This window comes from Osmerus eperlanus, chromosome 14, assembly GCF_963692335.1.
Source record: "Osmerus eperlanus chromosome 14, fOsmEpe2.1, whole genome shotgun sequence".
NCBI lineage: Eukaryota > Metazoa > Chordata > Actinopteri > Osmeriformes > Osmeridae > Osmerus > Osmerus eperlanus.
The window spans coordinates 8,281,791-8,303,554 of NC_085031.1; the positions used below are offsets into that span (position 1 = coordinate 8,281,791).

Sequence of the window (21,764 nt, forward strand, 5' to 3'; positions counted from 1 at the left end):
GGAGAGGATCTAGTACACACACTGTCCTGCTACTTGTATTGACAAATGTCAATGTAATCGTATTTAGATATGTTGCCTCCAGCTGGTTTAGCCTGTCCAATTTGGTGATGTTGTGAACCTGCTCTTCAGGACGTGGAGGTCAAAGTGTCTCTGGTCAAGTCGGATAAAGGGAGCCTGGGCTTCACTCTGACTAAAGGAAATGACCTGGGCTGCTACATCCATGACATCATCCAGGATCCGGCCAAGGGAGACGGCAGGCTGAGGCCAGGAGACCGAATGATCATGGTAGTGTTTCCTCACTGGAATGAAACTGTCTGTATTGGAACCAAGTTAGCTTGTATGTTCGTACACGTATATCAGTGTACATAATTGAAGAAAACTCATGAAGTTGTCGACTAAATACTGGACGGAAACTATCAGTATTTTAAATGAGTATGCCTGCATGTTAAAGAGAGCATGGGTCACAGTACAATCCCTCAGTATTGTGTAAACCATTTCATTTTAACTTAACCAGCCAGCAACCTTTAGTGTTCATGTGATGATGGACATCTACCTGACTCCTCCCCCTCCTCCCTGGCAGGTGAACAACACTGATGTGTCCAACATGGGCCACACGGAGGTAGTGAACCTGGTGAGGGCGGCCCCCCGGGTGGTGGACCTGGTGGTGGGGAGGGTCCTGGAGCCCCCCAAGCCCCCCATAGAGGCCCACCTGCTGCCAGACATCTGCTTTCAATGCCAGGACCAAACCCTGGGTAAGGTTTGGTTGACCACACTGGTATGATTCGCACACAAACAGCAGAGAGGATCTAGTATCATGACGTCACCAATTGCAAATCTGACGTACAGATGTATTCAAAATGTCCCACACAACCAACAGATGGTAGTACTGTTGTGGCTGTGGTGTTGCCACATTATTACATTTGATGCATTGACACTAACAAGAACATACCTGTAATAGTCCGTATAGGGCATATTATATATCCCTAGGGGCAATTATGATCAAAATCGACTTCCGTTGTTCTGTCGTACATCCTAGATAATGATAATGAAACAAAGCCTCATTTTGAGAGAGAACACACTCAAGGTGCACTCGAGACAAATGTCTTTTTAAGAATCCTGCGACAGCCTCGTTCCCTGGCCCTCTCTGTCCAGAGGAAATCTCCCTGCTCTCACTACACAGCCTGAAGGCAGTACAAACAGCAGACCTGATGAGCCCCATCTTCATGCCCCCTGCCGGCTGCCCAACTGTTCCTGCAGGTCTGGTGCTGGACGGTGGGAGTGACAGTGCATACGGGGTGCTGTTCATCAAGGACATCCTGCCTGGCTCTGCCGTGTCCGAGGAGGGCAGCCTGAGGCAGCTGGACCTCGTCCACTACATCAACGGGGCTCCCACGGTGGACCTGACCCTCAGCGAGAGCACCAGACTGCTGGAGCTCTCGCTCAGAGACCTCGCGCTCAAGGCCACCAGGTAGGCTCAGACGCAGAGCCAGCCAGCTGCAGTGTCACATGGAGGGGAGCCATGGCTCAAGTTTCCAACTTTCAACCAAAGGCAGATGAAAGTGGTTGTTGTGTCATGTTGATGTGCCTTCCTCATCTTCCACAGGGATGGAAAGCCGGTTTCCCCTGAGCAGAGAAGTATCTCATCTCAGAACATCAGCAGCACAAACTTCTCCACGAGTATGAATGGTACATATGAGATTTGAAAGGAAGGCCACGTTAAAGAAACCATTAGTGATCTTGCTTTTTTTTTTAATGCAATGTGATGAAGCAATGTGATGGTTGTTTTCCTTGTGTGGTTGAAGGTTATCTCCATGGAGACGATTGCAGAGATACAGAAGCTCTGTGTCCTTTAGAGGTAAACACCCTGATACCTGCCTAGTGGAAAATCAGACATTGTGTTTTCCAGGAATGTGTCTGCTCAGACAAAAACCCGAAATCTAATACTGCATCTTTATAAAACATAAAGTATATTCAAAGTTTTCTTGAAATCCCTTTGTTTTGAAGGACCATTTTTTCTTGTTTTGTGTGCTGCACGTACAGGAGGAACTCATTGACCTGGATCTGAAGAAGCCTGTTTCTGGAGGCCTGGGCTTCTCTGTGATTGGTGGAGAGAGGGGCATCTTTGTAAAGTCCATTACCCCTGGAGGAGTAGCAGACAACTCAGGCAGGCTGCAAGTGGGCGACAGGTTACTGAAGGTAGATTTTGGTCAATTGTGGATTCATTATCCTCCATGAATTCTCATGCAATACATGTTATGACCACTAGTGGCATAATGAGGTCTCTAACTCCAAAGTCAGCGCCGGTGTTGACCAGTCTTGTGGATTGGATCGTTAACAGGTGAACGAGGACCTCATGACAGGGGTGTCTCACACAAAAGCTGTCACCACCATCCGGAAAGCCAAAGACCTCGTTCACCTGATTGTGTCCCGCCCACCAGACCAGAACGCCAGCACGTACTTGGCCTATCTCCCCATCAGCTTAGACAAGTGCAACGGAAACAATGGTAACCACTGAACAGTAGTCCACACAGATCTTCCTCTGGGTTCATAGGAATGTTCACATACATGTCAAGATGGTCTCACTGTAATGCTTAAATTCACCTCAAATGGTAATGTTAGGGGGGCAACAATAATGATATTTTGAACCTATATCTTAAACCCACTTTTTTTGGTTTTCAGATGTCAGTGAGGACAGTGGAGTGAAGATTAAATTGTGTAGTCCTCCTGAAGACCACAAGACCACCAGCCTCCCTGAAATACCACCAATAGGTTGTGCATGTTCCTCATCATCCACACTTCTGACAGCCTAATCATACCAAAACATGTGGACTATGCAAAATATTTAGAAAAACTGTTATTTCTTTGGACTTCACTGTTGATCAGCATACCATAAGGATCAGAGTGATTAAAAAAGATAGAGGAGGAAATTCCACATTGCAGGAGGAAAGTACAGTCTGGGAAGTCGGGGTCTGTATTTGTGAGTCTGTGTTGACTGTGTGTGTGTGTTTCTCTGCTAAGACTATGAGGAGGAAGGAGAGAGGAGGCTGACTGAGCAGAGCGCTGAGCTGTCTGAGGACACCGACTGTGACGGCTTCTCGCTGCCTGAGGATTCTCCTGAGGTACATGCACACACACATACACACACACTGACAACATCCTCTACTGCTGCTCGTTAACAACGCTCACTCTTCTCCTCGTGTTGCTTCAGACTTCCCGGAAAGCCGAATGGGGAGAGGAGAGCGTGGACAATCCCCGGAATGAGAAGTAAGCAGGGATGCCGCCACACTGTCACCTAAAGAGTAGCTCAACACCCAAACATCCTATGGGTTAATACTCGGACATGACTGAACTCAAGCCTGCCTGTGTGCTGCTCTCAGTTACCTGCAGATGAGCGCGGAGCAGCCGGAGGAGGATGACATCACGTGGGGCAGTGACGAGCTACCCATCGAGAACATCAACTCCATGTTCACTGGTGGTGAGCCGCACTCCACACACGCCATCGCTGCATGGCTAGAAAGGAGGCAGACCTCCAAAGGCCAACTCCACGGCCCGTTTTTGTGACGTCGCAAGACATGGGGTTATTTATTTTGTGGTCTGTTGCTTTAATTCAAGCAGTGTTATGCTGCGCCTTTAACACCTCCACCCCTGCGGCACACAGATGGACCAATCATTACTGAGGATGAGCTGACCTCCCTCCCTCTGGTGAAAGTGGTCCCTGAGGGCCAGTACACAGGGCCCAAGCTCAGTACAGTAGTCCGTATGCTGAGGGGCCTCCTAGAGCAGAAGGTCCCTCTGCAGGAGTTTGAGGTAAAAACTTTGTCTGGGAAAAGGCCTGGGTGGCCCCACAACCACTGTGGACTGTTCAAAAGTGCTCTTAGAAAGGGTGGGAACAAGTGTTGTTTAGATTAGATAGAACTTCAGATCATTAGTAGTAGCTTAATTCTCACGTGATTATTTCTATTTCTGTCACTTTCTAACAGAACCTGCAGAATCTGCAGCCCCTGGATGACTGTTTGATTGGCCAGACCAAGGAGAACAAGAAGAAGAACCGCTACAAGAACATTGTACCCTGTAAGTTCCACAGATTGCTTCTGAATCTCTGAGTGTTTAACAGTGATGCTGGCTTCATGGTGGGTTCTACCCTGTGAGAATAATATCTTGTATTTTGTTTTATTGTCATTTCTAAGTTGTAAACCATCCTTCTCTACTCTTGTCTTGTCAGTTGACACCACCCGAGTGGTTCTGGGAAAGGACGGAGGCTATATAAATGCCAACTTCATCAAGATGCCAGTGAAAGATGAGCACTTCATGTACATTGCCTGTCAGGGCCCCCTACCCACCACTCTAGGGGATTTCTGGCAGATGGTGTGGGAGCAGAAATCCAACGTGATCGCCATGATGACCCAGGAAGTAGAGGGGGGAAAGGTCAAGTGCCAGCGCTACTGGCCTGACACGCCCAGGACAGCAGAGATGGTGGATGACAGGCTGCAGATCACCCTGGTCAAGGACCAGCACCTTGACAACTTTGTCATCCGTCTGATTGAGGTCAAAGACATCCATGTGAGTCTTTGATTTAGAATTAGCCTACGATAGATTTCCTGTTAAAGGTTTCTGAACAGACACACAGGTTTCTCTGCATGTGTAACATGCAGAGAAACTGTAAGTTGAATTGGTCAAACGGTGTTTCTGTTCATCGTGTTTATAAGAGATGGTTAGTTTCATGCACGAGTCCTGAGATGAAGCTCAGGATAAGAGTAACGGGGGACATGGTCAGGATGAGCGGCGCATTACGATGTGTTCGCCTTTGTGTGTTCATGCTGAACAAGACATGACTGTACCTCTCTTTCCTCTTCAGACCAATGAGATTCAGCGGGTTACTCATCTGAACTACACAGGCTGGCCAGACCATGGAACTCCCTCTCAACCCGAACAGCTGCTCACTTTCATATCCTACATGAGGCACATCCACCATTCCGGACCTGTTGTCACGCACTGCAGTGCCGGGATTGGCCGATCTGGAACCCTCATTTGCATAGATGTGGTTCTTGGCCTTATCAGCAAAGATGCTGACGTAAGTTTGTTTTCAAAAGGTTCAGGGTCTGATAGCCCAAGACGACGCTGTAGAGATCGTTTTAAAATGGTTGTTTTCTGTTTAGTTTGATATTTCAGATGTGGTGAGAAACATGAGGCTCCAGAGACAAGGAATGGTCCAAACAGAGGTAACCAGAACTTCTTGTTTTTTTCCATTCATAGTGTCTTTATACGATCGCTATATGCTTTTTCTAATTTATTATATTTTTGTCTCATTGCACTTCTCCTTACAGGAACAATATATTTTCTGCTACCAAGTGATCTTATATGTGCTTAGATGTCTTCAAGCAGAAGAGAAAATCTCAGGATAGCGAAGCTGCAGTTCCCATAACCCCTCCCCCCCTCCTGTGGAAGCTGAACCCCCACGCAGCACCTTTAAACACACACGCTACAGTAGCAGGGCTACCATGTACATGTTCTTACATTGCCTTGAGTATATACTTTTCCACAAAAGTAAATCTCATATTTTGATTATTGCTTTTGAGTTCCTTTCCCCTCTTTGGCTGCTACCACTCTTAATGCATTCATGACAACTGTTGATTTGGTTTAGTCCATCACAATTGAATACTATGTTTTTATAGATTCTTGGATATTATGGTATGAGTATGAACGTGATGAATGAATTCATATTTTATGTGGAGAACGATCATTTGTATTTTAAAAGCTATTTGATGCTGGAATATGCCTTGACAGAATACTATGACAGTATTTGCATTGTAAATCTATTATACAGTAATTGCTGACTGCCTGAGGTAATCAATGAATTTAAAGTGTACATATTCATCTCTTGAATACTGTGTATATGTTTTAAAATGTTACATAAAGGAGAATTTTCAATTTGTAAATAAATGAGTCAAACATTTCCAAGTGGTTGCTATTCATTTTATAGTATTATATAAGGGGTTGGGGGGGAATCAATTCACATATGAATCGCAATTCAGTCTTCTAGCGATTCACATCGATCCACAAATTAAAAAAAAAAAAGATTAAAAATCGAATTGTGAATCAGGACTGTGGGGAATTGTGGCAGGTAGGCCTGGGGGAATGGAACGATGAGAGGTGTTCTGTAGAAAATCAATGGATCTGTGAGAAATGGGTGTTCTCTCTAAGTAGTGATGTTGATGTCTTTAGCTACTGTACATCGATTACAATGATTTTACTCTAGCAGATTAATAAATATGACACGTAGTATGTAAAGTCCTGCTTATTTTTTTAATACTTTAGATTTGACCTGAATCCATTTATATAATATCTCTCCAAACTGGTATTTGTGTGTGGAATTATGTTTAATGCTGAATACATTGGCCCATCCCATAAAACAATATACCACACAAAAGGGAAAAAATTGAATAGAAAATGTTGTTCTCTCTTGCTGACTGTGTCACACTGCCCTCTTGACTTCAGTGCTGTCAAAGTTGTTTTCAAGATTCAGTTTATAACTCCATAGACTGTTTATGTGTGAGGTAGGACACACAGAGAGTAAACAGTCTGGACAGGACAACAGCTGTTGGCTGTTGGTTAACATTTATTACATGCTATTTTATCATGGTCAGGCTTATAGAATGCATGCATGTTATCCTCAGACGTTATTCTCAGACGTTATACATCAGAGTTAGTCTTCCCCTCTCTGGGTTGTGATTGTGAATAACAAATCAAACTGTAGGCTGGGAGATACCCTGCCCCCACCTTGTATATGCTAAAAACTTAACTTGCAGGGTGAAGTTTTTGCTTGATGTTTCTCACACCTCATTGTGTAAATGACTTAATTCATTTGCAATGCTATTAAATATCATTTTCATGTCACTTTACTTTGACCATTATTGCTCTAACTGAACTCAATAACTACATCTCCAGTGTACTCAAAACTTAATACTAATGCACTATCCAGTTGACCCCTCTTCTGTCAGACCAAAGGGGTTAGTTTTGGTTGTTTGGCCAATGTAAAAACCCTTCATACTAAAGGTTACATACTGTGCTGACTGACTTCATATCCCTTTTTTTTCTTCCGTGCTGCGTTTGATATCAACTTTGGCAGGGACATCAATAGTTAATGCGAGAGCACACATTTTTTTCTCATTCATTTGAGCATAAATACTGTTTTTTTGAGCTTCATGTAATATTGTTTTTATGTTTTAGTCGAAATAAGATGATCGGTAGGCCTATCATTTAGAAAAATTCTTTAGTTTTGTAATGTTTTCTTAGCCTACCTCAATTCTGACTTGTGAGTCCGACACCTGGACTTCTGTGTGCGTGCTGCAGTGGCTATTTACAGTTTTTCTCAATTGCTAAGACACATTTCTTGAATGTGTACTGTGTTTTCTCCAAACTCTAAACACACATCTTCATACTTACACTGTTTTGGCCAAACCCTTGACTTTTGACCCAAAATCAAACACTGTAGTCAAAACCATATTATCTGTCGTATAAACCTAACTTTGCATTCAAAATACACACAAAGCCCTCAAATCAATTCAACCTTCTGAATACCCTTTAGACACTGATGGGCGGATTTGAAAACACTATTATAAAAAGGTTTTCAAGAACCATTGACTATAACGTGTCCCTGAATTTTAGATATGTTCCACTTCATGAGTTTGACATGTCATAAAACTCACAATTACTGCAATTGTCCTTCTTACAGGCTGTTTATTTTCTATTTACATTATACAGCAATTGCATTTTGAGCTCTTGTTACTGTAGTGGTCACAGTATACAAATAGTAGTGCTTTTAGTCAACAACACAAATATATTGCTCTAAATTGTAATTTGGGGAACAAAGGCTAAGAAAACAAGGAAATAAACAAATAATTGTTGCCTGGGTAACAGAGCTTGAGTACAGTACTGTTCATTGTGGGTCAGCATCCTATCTCTGACCAGGGTCAGGCCAGAGATTTTCCTCAACTTCACAGGCAATGTTTTCTCTAGCCAAACAGCAGGGAAAATGCCCCTGAATGCCTGAGCCATCCCTGACAAGACTCAAGAGCAATGTCCCCACAAGCTTCTTCCATGGCTTGGAGAAGGTTGTTCTGTCATAGGGATTTCTGTCATAGTGTGGCACGGATCTCATTTGAGATTGTTGTTCTTCTTCCTCTTCCTCTGCCTCTCCCTTGTCCACCTCCTCTCATTTGGACAATTCTTCCTTTTCTTCTGATATTAGCATCCATGATTTCAAAGTACAGATGAGCTTACCTTTGTATTCATTCCAAACCCCTGATTGCTTGTTGCGTATATTTGCTTGTTAGTGCTTACACATGGATAATTGGTTGTTAAGGTTGTTTGAATTGCGCTGTTTTGGGTTTACTTACAGTTTTTCTCAATTGCTAAAACACTAAAACCCATTGGCTGAACAAAGTTCTCAGTTGCCCGAACTCATGTAGCTAATTGTGCCTGTCTGTTGTCGATACCTTAAACCATTTCACATGGTAAAACACAATTTGCAGATCTCACTTAGACTGTTCAGCAAAACTCTAAACACATTCTCATTTTTAAAACACATTCTGCACTCTAATGCACATGTCATCCATTCTGGTAAACACAAATGGCAACAATCAAATACAAATAGAGAAAACATGTCATTGATTAAACACAACCACTCAAAATTGATTTCACTTGTTTCAAATGATGTGACACAACCAATATAAGCCAGTTCAGAGAACAAACAGGTTGTTGAAGGTGGGAAAATATTGCTTGTGATGTCGAGAAAGTGCTCTGGCCTAACCCAGCCCAAAGAAAAGAAGAAGCACATTGATCACGTGTTTACTCCTTTGATTTTTGTCCCTTTCAGTATTGTATACTGTTGTACAGTGCATTGTAGGCTGTGTACTGTACAATGAACAAATTGTATGGCCCTGAACATTGTGCTTTCCATTTGTTACAGTAACAGTACTGACTGCTCAATAGATTTGGTTGCAGGTTCAAGAACAAGAGTGAGTTGTGAGTAGTGAGATGCAGGGTACAGTACTGTATAGGGGTACAAGGGGGAGAAAGAACAAAATAATTGCAAAGAGCAAAGCAGAGTAGTAATTTCTGATACATTTTAAGCTACTATGATAGAACTTGTTTTTGTTCAAAAGACAATGACGGATAAATATGAAATTTGTTTTGAGATTACGTAAAAATGTACTTCTCCCTGAGAACTATATGTTTTGAACAATGTGTTTTCTATTTTTTGGTGTATTGTTTACTGACTGCTTGATAGTGTATATAATTTTGATCACTTTGTTTATGATTTGAGAGCAGTGTTTGATTTTGAGCACAGGTAAATCTGTTTTGAGGCAAAAGTTTCATTTTGCAAGAGGATTCAGAGGTTTCGTAAATAGTGCTTGAAGATGACGTTTTGTGTTTACAGTTTTGAGAAAATGGGTGATACATTTATATGTAAAATTAAAATTGTACATATAAATGTAAAATCAAATCAAATGTATTTGTATAGCCCTTTTTACACGCAAGCATGTCACAGAGGGCTTCACATATGCCCATAGAACTGCCCCTCAACCAACCTAAACCCTCAAGGAAAAAGAAAAAAGAAAAAGAAAAAATCAAAATCTACACATCACCAAAACGGACAAAATATTATGCGTTTCTGTCTCTTCAAGAATTTCTATTTTCCATTTCATGCACCTTGATGAAGAAAACAGGATACTCAAACCTAAACCCCCATAATAAATGGTTTTCTCAGCAACTGATCTGCAAACTATTACTGTCTAGACTTGTACCTGTCAAATTAGGCCTGTTTCTCACAGACTGCATGACTTTTGAAACTGCACGGCATATCATTCCAGGACATTAATGGTTTACTTGCAAGGAAGTAAATCTGGGCGCAATCTTCCCCTTCCTTGTGATCATTTGGCTCCCCTTCTGCCCAGAATCTGCCAACCACACACAGAGAACATTCCACTCATTCATTATCCTCATAATCACATGATTTATAGAATGAACATTTTACTCAAGTCAAATCAGCACTTTATTCAACTGTCTTACTTTGGTGATCCATTGGTCAGTGATTTGTCCACCCAGGTCCAGGTCCCCTCTGTACCTTTATCAGTCAGACCAATCCAGACTGTTGTCCCAAAACTAAGGAGAAAACTCTAGGGTACAAGACAAACAATACTGTCAATCATTATAGTTGCCCAGATAATACAATCATGTTTAATTGTTTAATGTTACTCTCACCTGTTCCTCTCTGCTGCTTATGACCACCAGGTCTGCTCCTCTGTTCAGACAGTCCTGTCTGCTCTCCTCCCAGGTTCTCTTCTCAGTGGAGATATAGTAACAACTGGTGCCAAACTTCTCCCATCCTTGTGGACAAGTTTTAGCAATAACTTGGGAAAACAGATGACATGGAATATAAAAATTAGGAACAAACCAGTTAAATGTTTCAACTCCTAAATTTATTTAAAATAAAACAAATTTCAGCTTTTTTTTTTACCTCTGATTCTTTCAGTCAGCTGGTCAGATTTTTGCTTCAACTGGTCTCTCTCTGCAATCAGGGTGTTAAAACGATAAATAAAACTGTTTTCTAGATGATCTCTCTCCCTTTCTAGTTGGTCTCTCTTTGCAGTCTGAGTGTTATAACTGTTTTCTAGACGGTCTCTTTCCCTTTCTAGTTGGTCTCTCTCTGCAATCAGGGTGTTGTAATTGTTTTCTAGCTGGTCTCTCTCTGCAGTCTGAGTGTTAGAACTGTTTTCAAGCCGGTCTTTCTCCCTTTCTAGTTGGTCTCTCTCTGCAGTCAGGGTGTTGTAACTGGTCTCTAGCTGGTCTCTCTTTGCAGTCAAATTGCTGTATTGGAGCTGTTGGTCTCTCATCATAGTGTAATATTGAACTCTGAACCCTTGATCTGAAAAGAAAAAACAGAGGATTTGATTTAAAGGAACCAGTGTGTTCAAGACACAAGTGTGTCACAATGCTGGCATTAAGCCAGCATTGTGTTCAAAGTGAATGACAGAATGACAGTATTATTTTATAAACTTGAACTTTAAGCAATTAGATAGACAATATATATTTTTTTTATTGCATGCATCACTGTAGCACTCCACTCCAACCCCACCCCATTCACATTTTTGATTACCAGTACTGAAAAAGTGTAGGTTGAAACCCATCCTACTCACAGTGGAGGCCCAGTCCTGTGATCCCAGCCAAGAGGAGAAGACACAGCAGACCCAGACACACTACAGCAGCTCTGGAGGGGCTCCTCCCCCTCTGCTGAGAGACTGAATCACAGGGTTTCATCATCAACACTATGCAGCTTCGGTTAAGCCCTGTTCTGTGTTCATGTCAGTTGATTTTTTGTTAGATAGCTTCAAATAACATCACTGTACCTTTTGTGTGATTGTGTATGTTCAACATTGTCTAGTATGTAACATAAGGCAACACAGTAATATTAGCACAAAATAGTAAACACACCTGTACTAAAGTTGAAAATGCTGTTTTCCAACTCCATGGTCTCCATTTCTTCATTAGGATCGTTTCCTTGAATTGTATCCATCTTTGTATAGATTTCCTTTGGCATTCCCACACACTAGAATCTCAAACACATGAACTTCTTTTTTCTTCAGCTCAACTGTGGAAGGGTAACTATACGCTGTGCCCTGTTGTACTCTGCACAGCTCTGCTCTAGGTCTCTGTGTTTGACAGTACGTGACACCCAGTTTTAAGGGTCTAAGGAGGACGCTTTGTTGATGGTCGGAAGTTCTCACAACACAGTCCACCAATCAGACATGCTCATACATTCTAGTCAGAGTTCCACCAGAGGTCAATCATATAAAGTGAAGAGTGATTTCTTCCAAGCTTCCTCAAAAGATTGAGTGGAAATCCAGGTTTTGCTTTGCTTGCTATAACCTTGCTCTTATGCTCTGTCCCACTGTATTGTCTCTCACACTTCCACGAATGCTAAATTAGTGTTTCAACACACTCACTGTGGATGATGAGCTAAGCAAATTCAAAGACAGAAAAGGGAAACTGCTGTCAGTCACCCAGCAGTTGTCACATTTCACCAAGAAACAACCAGTCAGTCATCAACCACACATTAATTTCCAACCTATGGTTACACCATAGGTTGTTCTTAGAATCATTGTTTCATCTTGATTTGCTTAAATCCACAACAGGAAATTGTCTTACACTAGAATCATTACTTTACATTTATTTGGATAGCAAACGATTTTATCCAAACAAAAATACCCTTACCCTTACCCTATTGCTGATAATCAAGGACCAAATGAACAGTTAGTGGGACTATTGAACGTGTCAGCAATATTGATAGCATGATACAGTATTGATAGATAACACCAAGCGAAACTAAACAGCCATGTGACCACAACCCAACAGCCCAATGAGAAAGCTGAAGTTGTTTCTACATTTGTGAACACTGTGTAGATTAAACTGTATTGAAAAGGAATGATATTGAGGAGTAGTTCTTATCGTAAACACCCCGCCCCCTTCTTAGTCTGTCTTTCGCTTCCTTTTTCCTCAACAGGTCAGTGTCGGCTTTGTTCCTCCTCCTCCTTTCTGACCTTGGCTCTTACACTGACCTTGCTAATCCTCTCATCATCCCCCGACTTTTTGCTCTCTCCCCCTCACTTCCTCTCCCCCGCTCTCCACCTCTTCTCCTTTCCGTATAGAACATAGTTTACATTCCTCCCCTCCCCTAGTTGTGAATGTCAAGCTATGAAAGAATCTTTGAATCCTACAGGATCACATCAACAAATCAGAATGTATTGTACGGTATTGTGCAGGGTGGTTCATCTCATTTCTTGTCTTGATCTCTTCAATCTCTTTTTGTAACTGGTCTCTCTGCACAGACAGACAGTCAGCACAGTATTTAACCTTTAGTACGAGGGTTTTTTACATTGGCCAAACAACCAAAACTAAGCCCTTTGGTCTGACAGAAGAGGGGTCAACTGGATAGTGCATAAGTATTAAGTTTTGAGTACACTGGAGATGTAGTTATTGAGTTCAGTTAGAGCAATAATGGTCAAAGTAAAGTGACATGAAAATGATATTTAATAGCATTGCAAATTAATTAAGTCATTTACACAATGAGGTGTGAGAAACATCAAGCAAAAACTTCACCCTGCAAGTTAAGTTTTTAGCATATACAAGGTGGGGGCAGGGTATCTCCCAGCCTACAGTTTGATTTGTTATTCACAATCACAACCCAGAAGGGAAGAAACTCTGATGTATAACGTCTGGGAATTGTGATGTTAGCTGGCAGGGCCGGATGCAGCCTGCTTTGACTGGGGGTGCAGTGAACATTTCTGGGGGAGTATCATGAGTACGGAAAGGATCGTATTATTTTTTATATTGCTACAATTTTTTAGACTGCTTATCGATCCGAGTGTAAACATTCAGACGTTGTAAACATTCGGGGCTTAGCCCAAATAGGCTACACTCTGTTTTGAAGTTATGTAAAGGTAAGATATGTGATGTTATCCTGTATTCCATGCAGTCGGGACATCTCCCCCTCCTGCACTCCCATAGTGGACAATCTGATGGTGAAACAGCGCTGAATTTAGATTTAGAATTTGAGTTGGATTGTACAAGGTGTTTATGGAACAATTATCACTCAGTACAAGCGCAAATAACACTTCTGGATGAAATCTTCATGATAATGATGAAATGGAGTGAAAAAGACATGTGTGAGGAAAACAAACTATATAAATATTACGAGCAGTAGCGATTTTAGAGCCTTTTTAGGGGTGGGTAAAAAAAAAAAATACTATTTTTAAAATACCTAATGCCTAAACCTCACAGCCAATCATAGGCAGAGTGGGGAGAGGTTTACAGACCAGGGGCGAATCTAGGTTCCCACTTTTGGGGGGGCTAAGCCCCTAGATAAAACCTATTATTTTTCCTGTGACCCAGCAAAACTAGGGGGGTCTGGGGGCATGTTCCCCCAGAAGAAATTTTTGAAAATATCCTTTTAAATAGTGTCCTCTAGTGGGTTTTAGGAAGAGAAATTAACAAATTTTGATTTAAAATATGAAAAAAAAAAAAAAGATTGATGTCACATTCTCATTAGGGGCTGAGCACCCCTAAAGGTCTGATCCTAGAATCGCCCCTGATTACGAGTAACCGTTCTGCCCACATTTGCTTTCTGCAGTCTGACTACAGTACGGTCATCTGCATCGACAATTCCCACTGTCTCCAAAATGTGCGTAGGCCTACAGATGGGTCAGTTTGCGTGGAGGACCACACCTGCATAACCATGCTGTTTTGGGGGTTGTCTTGCTGTGGCCTCCACAGTGCACCTGTTGTCACATTTGCACCAAAACAGATGATATTGATTCACCATCGCTTATGCTACCTAACTGAACAGATTGATATTCCTGAAGTTTCATTGACTAATTTAATGAAATTAAAAATTTGGAGCAATATATATATATATATATACACAGTATATGTTGTTATGTATACTTTATGCAATTTATTTTTATGTAAAATAATCCACAAATGAAGTTAATTATATTTTAATAGATGGCACTATAGCCTACCTATACACAAATACAGATGTTACACCCCACATTACAAAGAAAACTTCATTGCCCAATTTAAGGCAGCCATTTGTTTTTATACAAAGTAAAGTCCCATTTCACAAGATCTTGATGATGCTGGGTAAGGAAAGAACCTTTCACTCCAGAGATGTTACTTATGGACCTTACTTCTCTTCACTAGGGCATCTCTTAGAGCAATCTGGATGGAAAAGGCACAGAACACAACTAACTTAATGCGGATTTGATCAACATGAATCAATATCAGTCAGGTTAACACCTGCAGATACACAACCCAGATGTAATCCAAAAACTAGAATGATTCAGTTAAACACCATATGCACAATGTAATATCAGCTTTCAAGCAATTCACTCATTCACCTGTTTGTCCCTGAAGGAGCGCTTCCCCTTGGTCCTGACGTTCTGACTATGCCTCATCATCATGAAGTTCTTGTTCCTCTTCTTCTCCTTGTTGCTGGTGCTGGCAAACGGGTTGAGCTTTGTCCTCTTATGCACAAACTCTTTCCTGTCTGACCTGCCAGCCTGAAACAGACAGACATGGACCAGGTGCTTAACTGTCAGGAGAGAGGTGAGGTCAGTCACAATGCAGAGCAGCCTTCCTAATAAAGAGACCTACCATTGCCGTTGCCAGGCGTGTTTCCTTGTCTGCCTTAGGTTTCTTGTGCAGTTTCTCAATGTTTCTCAAGGTCAGAAGCTCCCCTCTGAAAAATGTTGCATCATACCACGTCAAGGTAAACAATGAACACGATTCACATTCCAACACAGTATTCCTCTGGATACAATTGTGAGAACAATGGGATCCAAGCCACTTAATAACTTTGTTGAATAAAAAGAAAATCTTTCTAGTACCTGACTGTCACAAAACAAATTATTAGATTAAATTGTCTAATCAGTAGAGTAGCTGAATAGAATAGACTATGTATTAATTCAATTAAATCTAAATGGGGAATTTTGTCATGAACACAGAGATTATATAGTTTGGAATCTTGCAGTCAAAAAGACTATTGGTATATGACAATTCTTGTAGTTATGAAATCCCAGTTCTAGTATTAAACAAAGTTGATCAAGACCATCTGATTGAAATTACCAGTTGCAAACGTGACTCACCTGTTGTCCCCCTCGTCATCACTATCCACCATCTTCCTCTTCTGAGCCTTGCCCGGGGCACCGGTCAGCTCCTTAGCCATCTGGGCCAGGCGGATCTTCTTGAAATCATCCTGGGTGAGGACTCGACTGGAGCTGACAGCCTTGGCCTTGGCCTTCCTCTCCTCCACAGGCATGCTTTGGAGCTTCTCGGCCTGGAGGAGGCACCGGTCAGAACATACAGAGGAGGCACCAGTCAGAACATACAGAGGAGGCACCAGTCAGAACATACAGAGGAGGCACCAGTCAGAACATACAGAGGAGGCACCAGTCAGAACATACAGAGGAGGCACCAGTCAGAACATACAGAGGAGGCACCAGTCAGAACATACAGAGGAGGCACCAGTCAGAACATACAGAGGAACTGCTCAATACGTCATGTTGATTTACAGGTATGTGTGTAATAGACACTGCAACCAGGACGGTCCTCACCATTTCTCCAGCGCCCTCGTCTGAGGAATGGTGCACATCCACCCACTCGCCATCTTCACCACCATCACTTATACTGGCACTCTCCCACCCTTCTGGTCCCCATTAAGAAGAAACAGAAAGTTATTGTACACATTTCTATTTTTAGTTATTCTTTTTAACCTTGTTTAGGGAATTTCTCCAATCCATGAACCATGTACGTGTATAGAGAAACCGTGTTTTTGCAGTCCTCACCCTCATCCTCATCCGCTTCCTGGTCCTCCTCTACTTCTAGGACCTCAGCTCCTGGGATGTAGTCCTTGGACTCCATCTCCCCGTAGTCCTGGATCCTGGCCTCCACTGACGACTCTGTTGGCCTCCCCTGGACACAAGACCATGAGTTGTCATTTGTTCACTGTTGACACACTTTGTCTATGCTCATGTTCTCTGCAACAATTTCCTACCTGGACAGTGTGTGTGTGGGGGGGAGGGTAAATGGAAACATTAGTACTCACCCTGTCTTTCTTATGCAGCATTTGTGGGTTCAGATTCCTGAACAGTTGAATCAGTCCTCTGGCTGACATCATCACATCTAACAGGAAGAGGAAATAAAATCACTAGTTATGTACGAACAACCCTTTTATAGCGATTATATATGTCAAGTAAAGAAACAGGTTGTGACTACGCACTCTTATCTTTGTGAGTCTTGTACTGGACCAGATCCTGGAGGAGGTCCTCTGTTATAGAGAGGGGGCAGCGAGCTGCAACCTCCTTGATGGCGTTGAGGCTACAGATACAGATACCAATCCCCTCATTAGATATACTACTACACATGTGGTATATTTATTAGCAGTTACAGTGTCCACATTTCAGCACACACTATGTAAACAGCCCAGCCACTTTAGGAATCAAGTATCACACACAGTAAGCAATATCTTCCAACAATTGTAGCTCCCAAATTGTTAACAACTTACCCAACGGTCATCACCTCGCCTGAGTTTCTGTCCGTCACAAAGTTATTAGCGATGGTCATGATCACAGGCTCAATGATCTGTGAAGGTGAGAGCAAACGCATCATGTCTCCGACGTGAGCTGAACTATGCTGATTCTCTCTCTGGCTGGATCCCGTCTTACCTCAGGAGGGACTAGCTGGTGAGAGGACTGCGCTGCACACAGAAGGATCTTGGTCACCTCTAAACGGGGAGAAACAGAGAAAGATATAGCATACAATCACTGTCATGCTCCCCCTGTACAACTAGTCCCAAAAATGTTTGACATGTTAAGTAGCTGGAGCACTTACCTCTCTGATGGGGCTGAATAAACCGTTGGACAAATGGGTAGTAGTTGAAGAGGAAGAGCTGTGGGAGAGACACCACTGTCAATATCCAATGCTTGGACTTCGTTTTCTGATGCAATTCCTTGACTGCAGCCATGCCCTTACCTCATGAATACCGACCAGTCGAGATATCAGGTCCATCATCATGATCTTCACCTCAAAGCGCTCTTTGGAGTCCTCCAATTGCTTTAAAAGCTTCTCCGCAAAATCTGGGTATTATAAAAATCCATTGTAAGAGGAATTGCAACAGAGGTACGTTTCATTTTCAAGCATGTGCCAAAGGTGTGGCCCATACCTTGTGGATCATGGATCAGATGGATGGCTGAGAAGTTGAACACCTCAACCTTCTTCTTTTTTTTGTGTTTCTGTATAGAAAACATTGTTCGATGAAAAACAAGTTCCAATAATAGGATGAAGACAAACAAATCTTTGGTCAGAGACAACACAGAAGTTACTACTAGATGGTCATCGACATACCTTGAGGACTTTCATGGCCTTCTCCATTTTCTTCTTGGACTTGGGGGTTTTCTTGTTTGTGGAATATCTCACCATCAAGTCTCTAGCCGACGGCCCCTCTTCCTGGAAACAACAATAAACATGACTTCGATCAGAACTTCTCTCGCAGAAGTCCGTTTTTTCTCTTTAAATCAAACTGGGCTGAGATGACTTATTCTCTGGGCCTGAAGCGAGAGGGAGCAGCTTAGGTTTAGGCCCGGCCCTTTCTGGAAAGGTTACATAAGTATAAGCTCTGTGGTAGAGCATTTGGTCTCAAGAGGTTGCAGGTTTTAATAACGTTTTTTAAACATGCTAAATTAATACATTATTACACGTTATAACATTTCTGAAGGGTTTACAGAACACTTGTGCTTTGCAGATCCCCTCTACCAGCAACATGTTTTGTCAAAGGATAAGTGTGAGACACCCAGTTTGCCATACCTACCATACCTACCTACCTACCTACCCTACCTACCATACCATACCATACCATACCATACCATACCTACCTACCTACCTACCTACCTACCTACCTACCTACCTACCTACCTACCTACCAACCTACCAACCATACCTACCTACCTACCTACCTACCTACCTAACCTACCTAACCTACCTAACCTACCTACCACTCACAAGAACAAGCTTGCTTCTCAGCTGCTGTGTACATGCACACCATCGCCCATACTTGCCTCGGACTCTGAGCCACTGTCATTCTTCTCATCCTCATCTTTACCCAGGAAGAACTTCATGCCTGCTACAAGGATCTGCAAAGGGGCGAAGAAGACAATGTTTTACATTACATGCAAATTTGACACGGAAGTGACTTGGTGTATGTATTCTGAACCCTATTCTGAAGATGTCCAAAAATGTTTTTTATTCAAAAGCTATTTTGATTTGATTATTTAAGATGACTGAGAATAAGGGACAAGGATGGAGATGAAGAGCTCTTACCTTTGTAACTTTAGAGAAACACGCAGTCGTGATGACATTAACAGTTTTGGCATCATTCCTGTGATGGATAGCAGATAGACACAGTGAACAATGATTGCATTTCTTTTTATTACAGATCTGCTTCAAACTTTTGGTAAATAGCATTAATACTCACCATATGTTCCTCTTATACAGTTCCACCATCACATCAAGAGAGATCTTGGCTGCAATGGGATTACTGTCTCTCAGCATGGTGTACATGAAGTTCTGTAACATCTGGAGACAAAAACACACGCACAATTTAGATACATTTGTGATATTTCCACAATGCCTTCCTGTTGCCTGACAGCTTGCACACAGTGTTGGTCATGTCAAGCTCTGGTTTCCCTTTTTAAATATAAAAACCAGAAGACCCTTTTAACACCAAGACCCCGCAAAATTGCCTTGAAGGAGACCCATCAACATGCCAGCTTGGCTTGTTTACACAGAATCAAACAAAGCCGGCATAATGCTGCCACGTGTGCGCTTTTAGATAGCATGCCTGCTTTTTCATACAACGGAGACCTCCCATTTCATGTCCGTACCTTTAACAAGCTGTGTAAAAGGGGCTAGTGTTTCCAGACTTTGGATGTGAATTGTGCTGGTGCAGGATAGGCTATATGTGTATTCTCATTTTAAATAAACACAAGGACAGGAAATATACAGTTTGTTATGAGGATTGATGGTATAGTTTGCGTTTACCAATAGGCTATATAGATATAATAGAAGAAAACAATTGATACAAATATTGCAGATGGAAAGACTTGTGATACTGAACTGGGTCGATCGTTTCCCCATCCCTGATTTCTAGATACACTTACCGTGTTGGCTTTGTTGTTTTTGTGCTTGGCGTTGATGTTTTTGATGTCAGCCACAATATGTGTGTACAATGTCTGGGAATAGATTGCATGTGAGGGTTAAGTGTGGTAGACAGGTGGATATATACAGATGCAGCTGGTTCAGATACAGCAGGCTTACCTTCCTTAGGAGCTTGTCATGACATCGCAGCAATTCAAAGAACAATTCCAGAAGACCTGTGGGGTTGATGAGATTTTTGTTCCTCAGGAGAATCAGGGCTTTGCAGAAGGTCTGTGAGAAGGAATGAAAAACATGACAACATGTTACTTATGAATATGGCTTAGCTAGCTAAACAAACCCCATAGCGTCAATCATTATGTCCATAGTTTCCCTCTCACCATTCGTAAGTCTGATTCTAAGACCGTGTGATGGCTCAGAAGCAACTCTGTCAACTCCTGGGGGAACGTGGAGAGCTGCTGCAGATAGCAGTGCCCGACCTGAAAGACAAACAGTCAATATAATCATCCTATAGGCCGGGGGACACATGACAGCGTGTTTCATTTATCAGTCACTCTTAACCAAAGTGACATTGCTAAATGTATAGTAGTGATTGGGGCCTGGATGTTGATTACTGTTTTCAAGTGTAAATGATAAAATCACGACATTAAAAACACATGATCTGGATTCTTACTAACCTGAGCCAGAAACATGACCAGGTCTCCAAGCTCTTTATTTGGCTTGTCAGGCTGTAGCTTGAAAATCTGCACATTGGACTGATAATGTCGGTACTGTTGCAGGAACTGCAGAAAGAAATGTGTACCAAAATGTCAACGTAATACATTCTTAAAACCCTGACATGATATTCTAACGTGTGTAGGAGCAAACCTCGATGTAAACGTGTTTGCTGTACAAACATCTCATATGTTTGTTTGACAATTAGTTTTACACATGTCAGCTAAGCTAACCAGCTGTAACATCCAGCTAACTAGCTATCAACTATTAGCGTTGGTTGACTGACCTCTTCAGTGTATGATTGAGGATCTCTCTTGATAAGGTTTTGCAATTGTGGAAGATTATTTGGCAATTTGTTGTTGTGTCGACCCGACATGATTACAAATTATTTGATATTCACTTCCGTAAAACTTGAACGATAACTAGCAAAACACCAGCGTGGCTTATGAGGGGGTCGCCATGTTTTGACTCATCTACGGGTAGGCTCTTTGGTCAAGCTACTTCTTTTAATATAATGGCAGATTGCAACGAAGGTTAAGAGATGGGTTACCGCCACCTACTGTTCGGGAGTGTGAAGCCGGCGGCCTACACTATACTATCAAAAAACAAATATACTGTACATATTTGGTCAAACTAAGCGAGTGTTGCAAGAAAATAGAAAAAATGACCGGAAAACTCCGGCCATTGATAACAGAACTGTTGTAGACTATATGTATAATCTCAACGTAGTATACATTTAAATGCCTTAAAATAATATGATTTTGAATAATTAGGTTCATAAAAAGGAGTAGGGAGTCAGATGGCTGAGCGGTTATGGGAAGCGGGCTACTAATCAGAAGGCTTCCGGTTCGATTCCCGGCTGTGAAAATGACGTTGTGTCCTTGGGCAAGGCACTTCACCCTACTTGCCTCGGGGGAATATCCCTGTACTTACTGTAAGTCGCTCTGGATAAGAGCGTCAGCTAAATGACTAAATGTAAAAAAAATATTATCGGGTCCTGGTCTGACCAGGGCCCCGATTTGTATCAGAAAAAAGACGCAAGGATCTCTGCTTGACCCCACCAACTCTCACGCAAGCACACTTCCCAATATCCCAGAAATGGTACCCGTCCCGGAGAGCCAGTCGAGTGGTGAACAGAGCCGGTCGAGTGTAATTCATAGTCCAGAGTCATAGTCAAAATTAATTAAAAATAATAAACCATTCAAGGATGACATCACTACTGTTCACAGTGCTGGCAGCACTTCAGCTGCTCAACTGCTCTGGTGCTGCCACAACAAAATGTA

At 42.1% G+C, this 21,764-nt stretch overlaps 2 protein-coding genes across 11 annotated transcripts in view; one reads left to right on the plus strand and one right to left on the minus strand.

The window, feature by feature from the left end:
* Positions 1-5,953, plus strand: part of ptpn13 (protein tyrosine phosphatase non-receptor type 13) — a 41,432-nt gene extending 35,479 nt beyond the window's left edge. For 7 of the 8 annotated variants that reach the window (XM_062477510.1, XM_062477512.1, XM_062477515.1 and 4 more), the window contains 17 exons: positions 130-285; positions 581-752; positions 1,258-1,468; positions 1,604-1,686; positions 1,803-1,855; positions 2,041-2,196; positions 2,339-2,504; positions 2,680-2,769; positions 3,019-3,119; positions 3,209-3,264; positions 3,378-3,475; positions 3,659-3,807; positions 3,981-4,071; positions 4,223-4,560; positions 4,856-5,071; positions 5,157-5,219; positions 5,325-5,953. In XM_062477510.1, coding sequence (XP_062333494.1) covers positions 130-285; positions 581-752; positions 1,258-1,468; positions 1,604-1,686; positions 1,803-1,855; positions 2,041-2,196; positions 2,339-2,504; positions 2,680-2,769; positions 3,019-3,119; positions 3,209-3,264; positions 3,378-3,475; positions 3,659-3,807; positions 3,981-4,071; positions 4,223-4,560; positions 4,856-5,071; positions 5,157-5,219; positions 5,325-5,402 — 2,277 coding nt within the window. In that variant the 3' untranslated portion in view covers positions 5,403-5,953. The remainder of the gene's footprint in view (positions 1-129; positions 286-580; positions 753-1,257; positions 1,469-1,603; positions 1,687-1,802; positions 1,856-2,040; positions 2,197-2,338; positions 2,505-2,679; positions 2,770-3,018; positions 3,120-3,208; positions 3,265-3,377; positions 3,476-3,658; positions 3,808-3,980; positions 4,072-4,222; positions 4,561-4,855; positions 5,072-5,156; positions 5,220-5,324) is intronic. The other variant, XM_062477513.1, reaches the window with a different exon arrangement.
* An 8,586-nt stretch (positions 5,954-14,539) lies between these two features.
* Positions 14,540-20,973, minus strand: sdad1 (SDA1 domain containing 1). 3 transcript variants are annotated; one of them, XM_062478321.1, is made up of 22 exons: positions 20,768-20,973; positions 20,445-20,549; positions 20,148-20,246; positions 19,930-20,040; positions 19,773-19,844; positions 19,088-19,188; positions 18,934-18,991; positions 18,668-18,746; positions 17,962-18,059; positions 17,780-17,849; positions 17,590-17,693; positions 17,449-17,506; positions 17,283-17,341; positions 17,123-17,199; positions 16,838-16,935; positions 16,664-16,740; positions 16,404-16,530; positions 16,173-16,264; positions 15,705-15,895; positions 15,214-15,298; positions 14,958-15,119; positions 14,540-14,778 (listed from the first exon to the last, which is right to left on the minus strand). In XM_062478321.1, exons 1-22 carry the CDS (start codon positions 20,855-20,857, stop codon positions 14,731-14,733), a joined length of 2,061 nt encoding a protein of 686 aa, XP_062334305.1. In that variant the 5' UTR covers positions 20,858-20,973; the 3' UTR covers positions 14,540-14,730. The 3 variants fall into 3 exon arrangements, with proteins under 3 accessions (XP_062334305.1, XP_062334306.1, XP_062334303.1); XM_062478322.1 differs by having other exon boundaries at positions 16,173-16,263; positions 16,409-16,530; positions 17,962-18,063; positions 18,672-18,746; positions 20,768-20,972; XM_062478319.1 differs by having other exon boundaries at positions 17,962-18,063; positions 18,672-18,746; positions 20,768-20,972.
* Between the last annotated feature and the right edge of the window lie 791 nt (positions 20,974-21,764).

What these genes read in the sequence shown, in the direction of transcription:
- sdad1 (XM_062478321.1), bottom strand. Translation starts at nt 20,857, where the DNA reads ATGTCGGGTCGACACAACAACAAATTGCCAAATAATCTTCCACAATTG. An exon ending in TGGCTCAGAGTCCGAGGCAA is followed by an intron (nt 18,060 to 18,667) that starts GTATGGGCGATG and finishes GTTTCCAGGAAG; the next exon opens with AGGGGCCGTCGGCTAGAGAC. An exon ending in GATGACGAGGGGGACAACAG is followed by an intron (nt 15,299 to 15,704) that starts GTGAGTCACGTT and finishes AACATTTTTCAG; the next exon opens with AGGGGAGCTTCTGACCTTGA.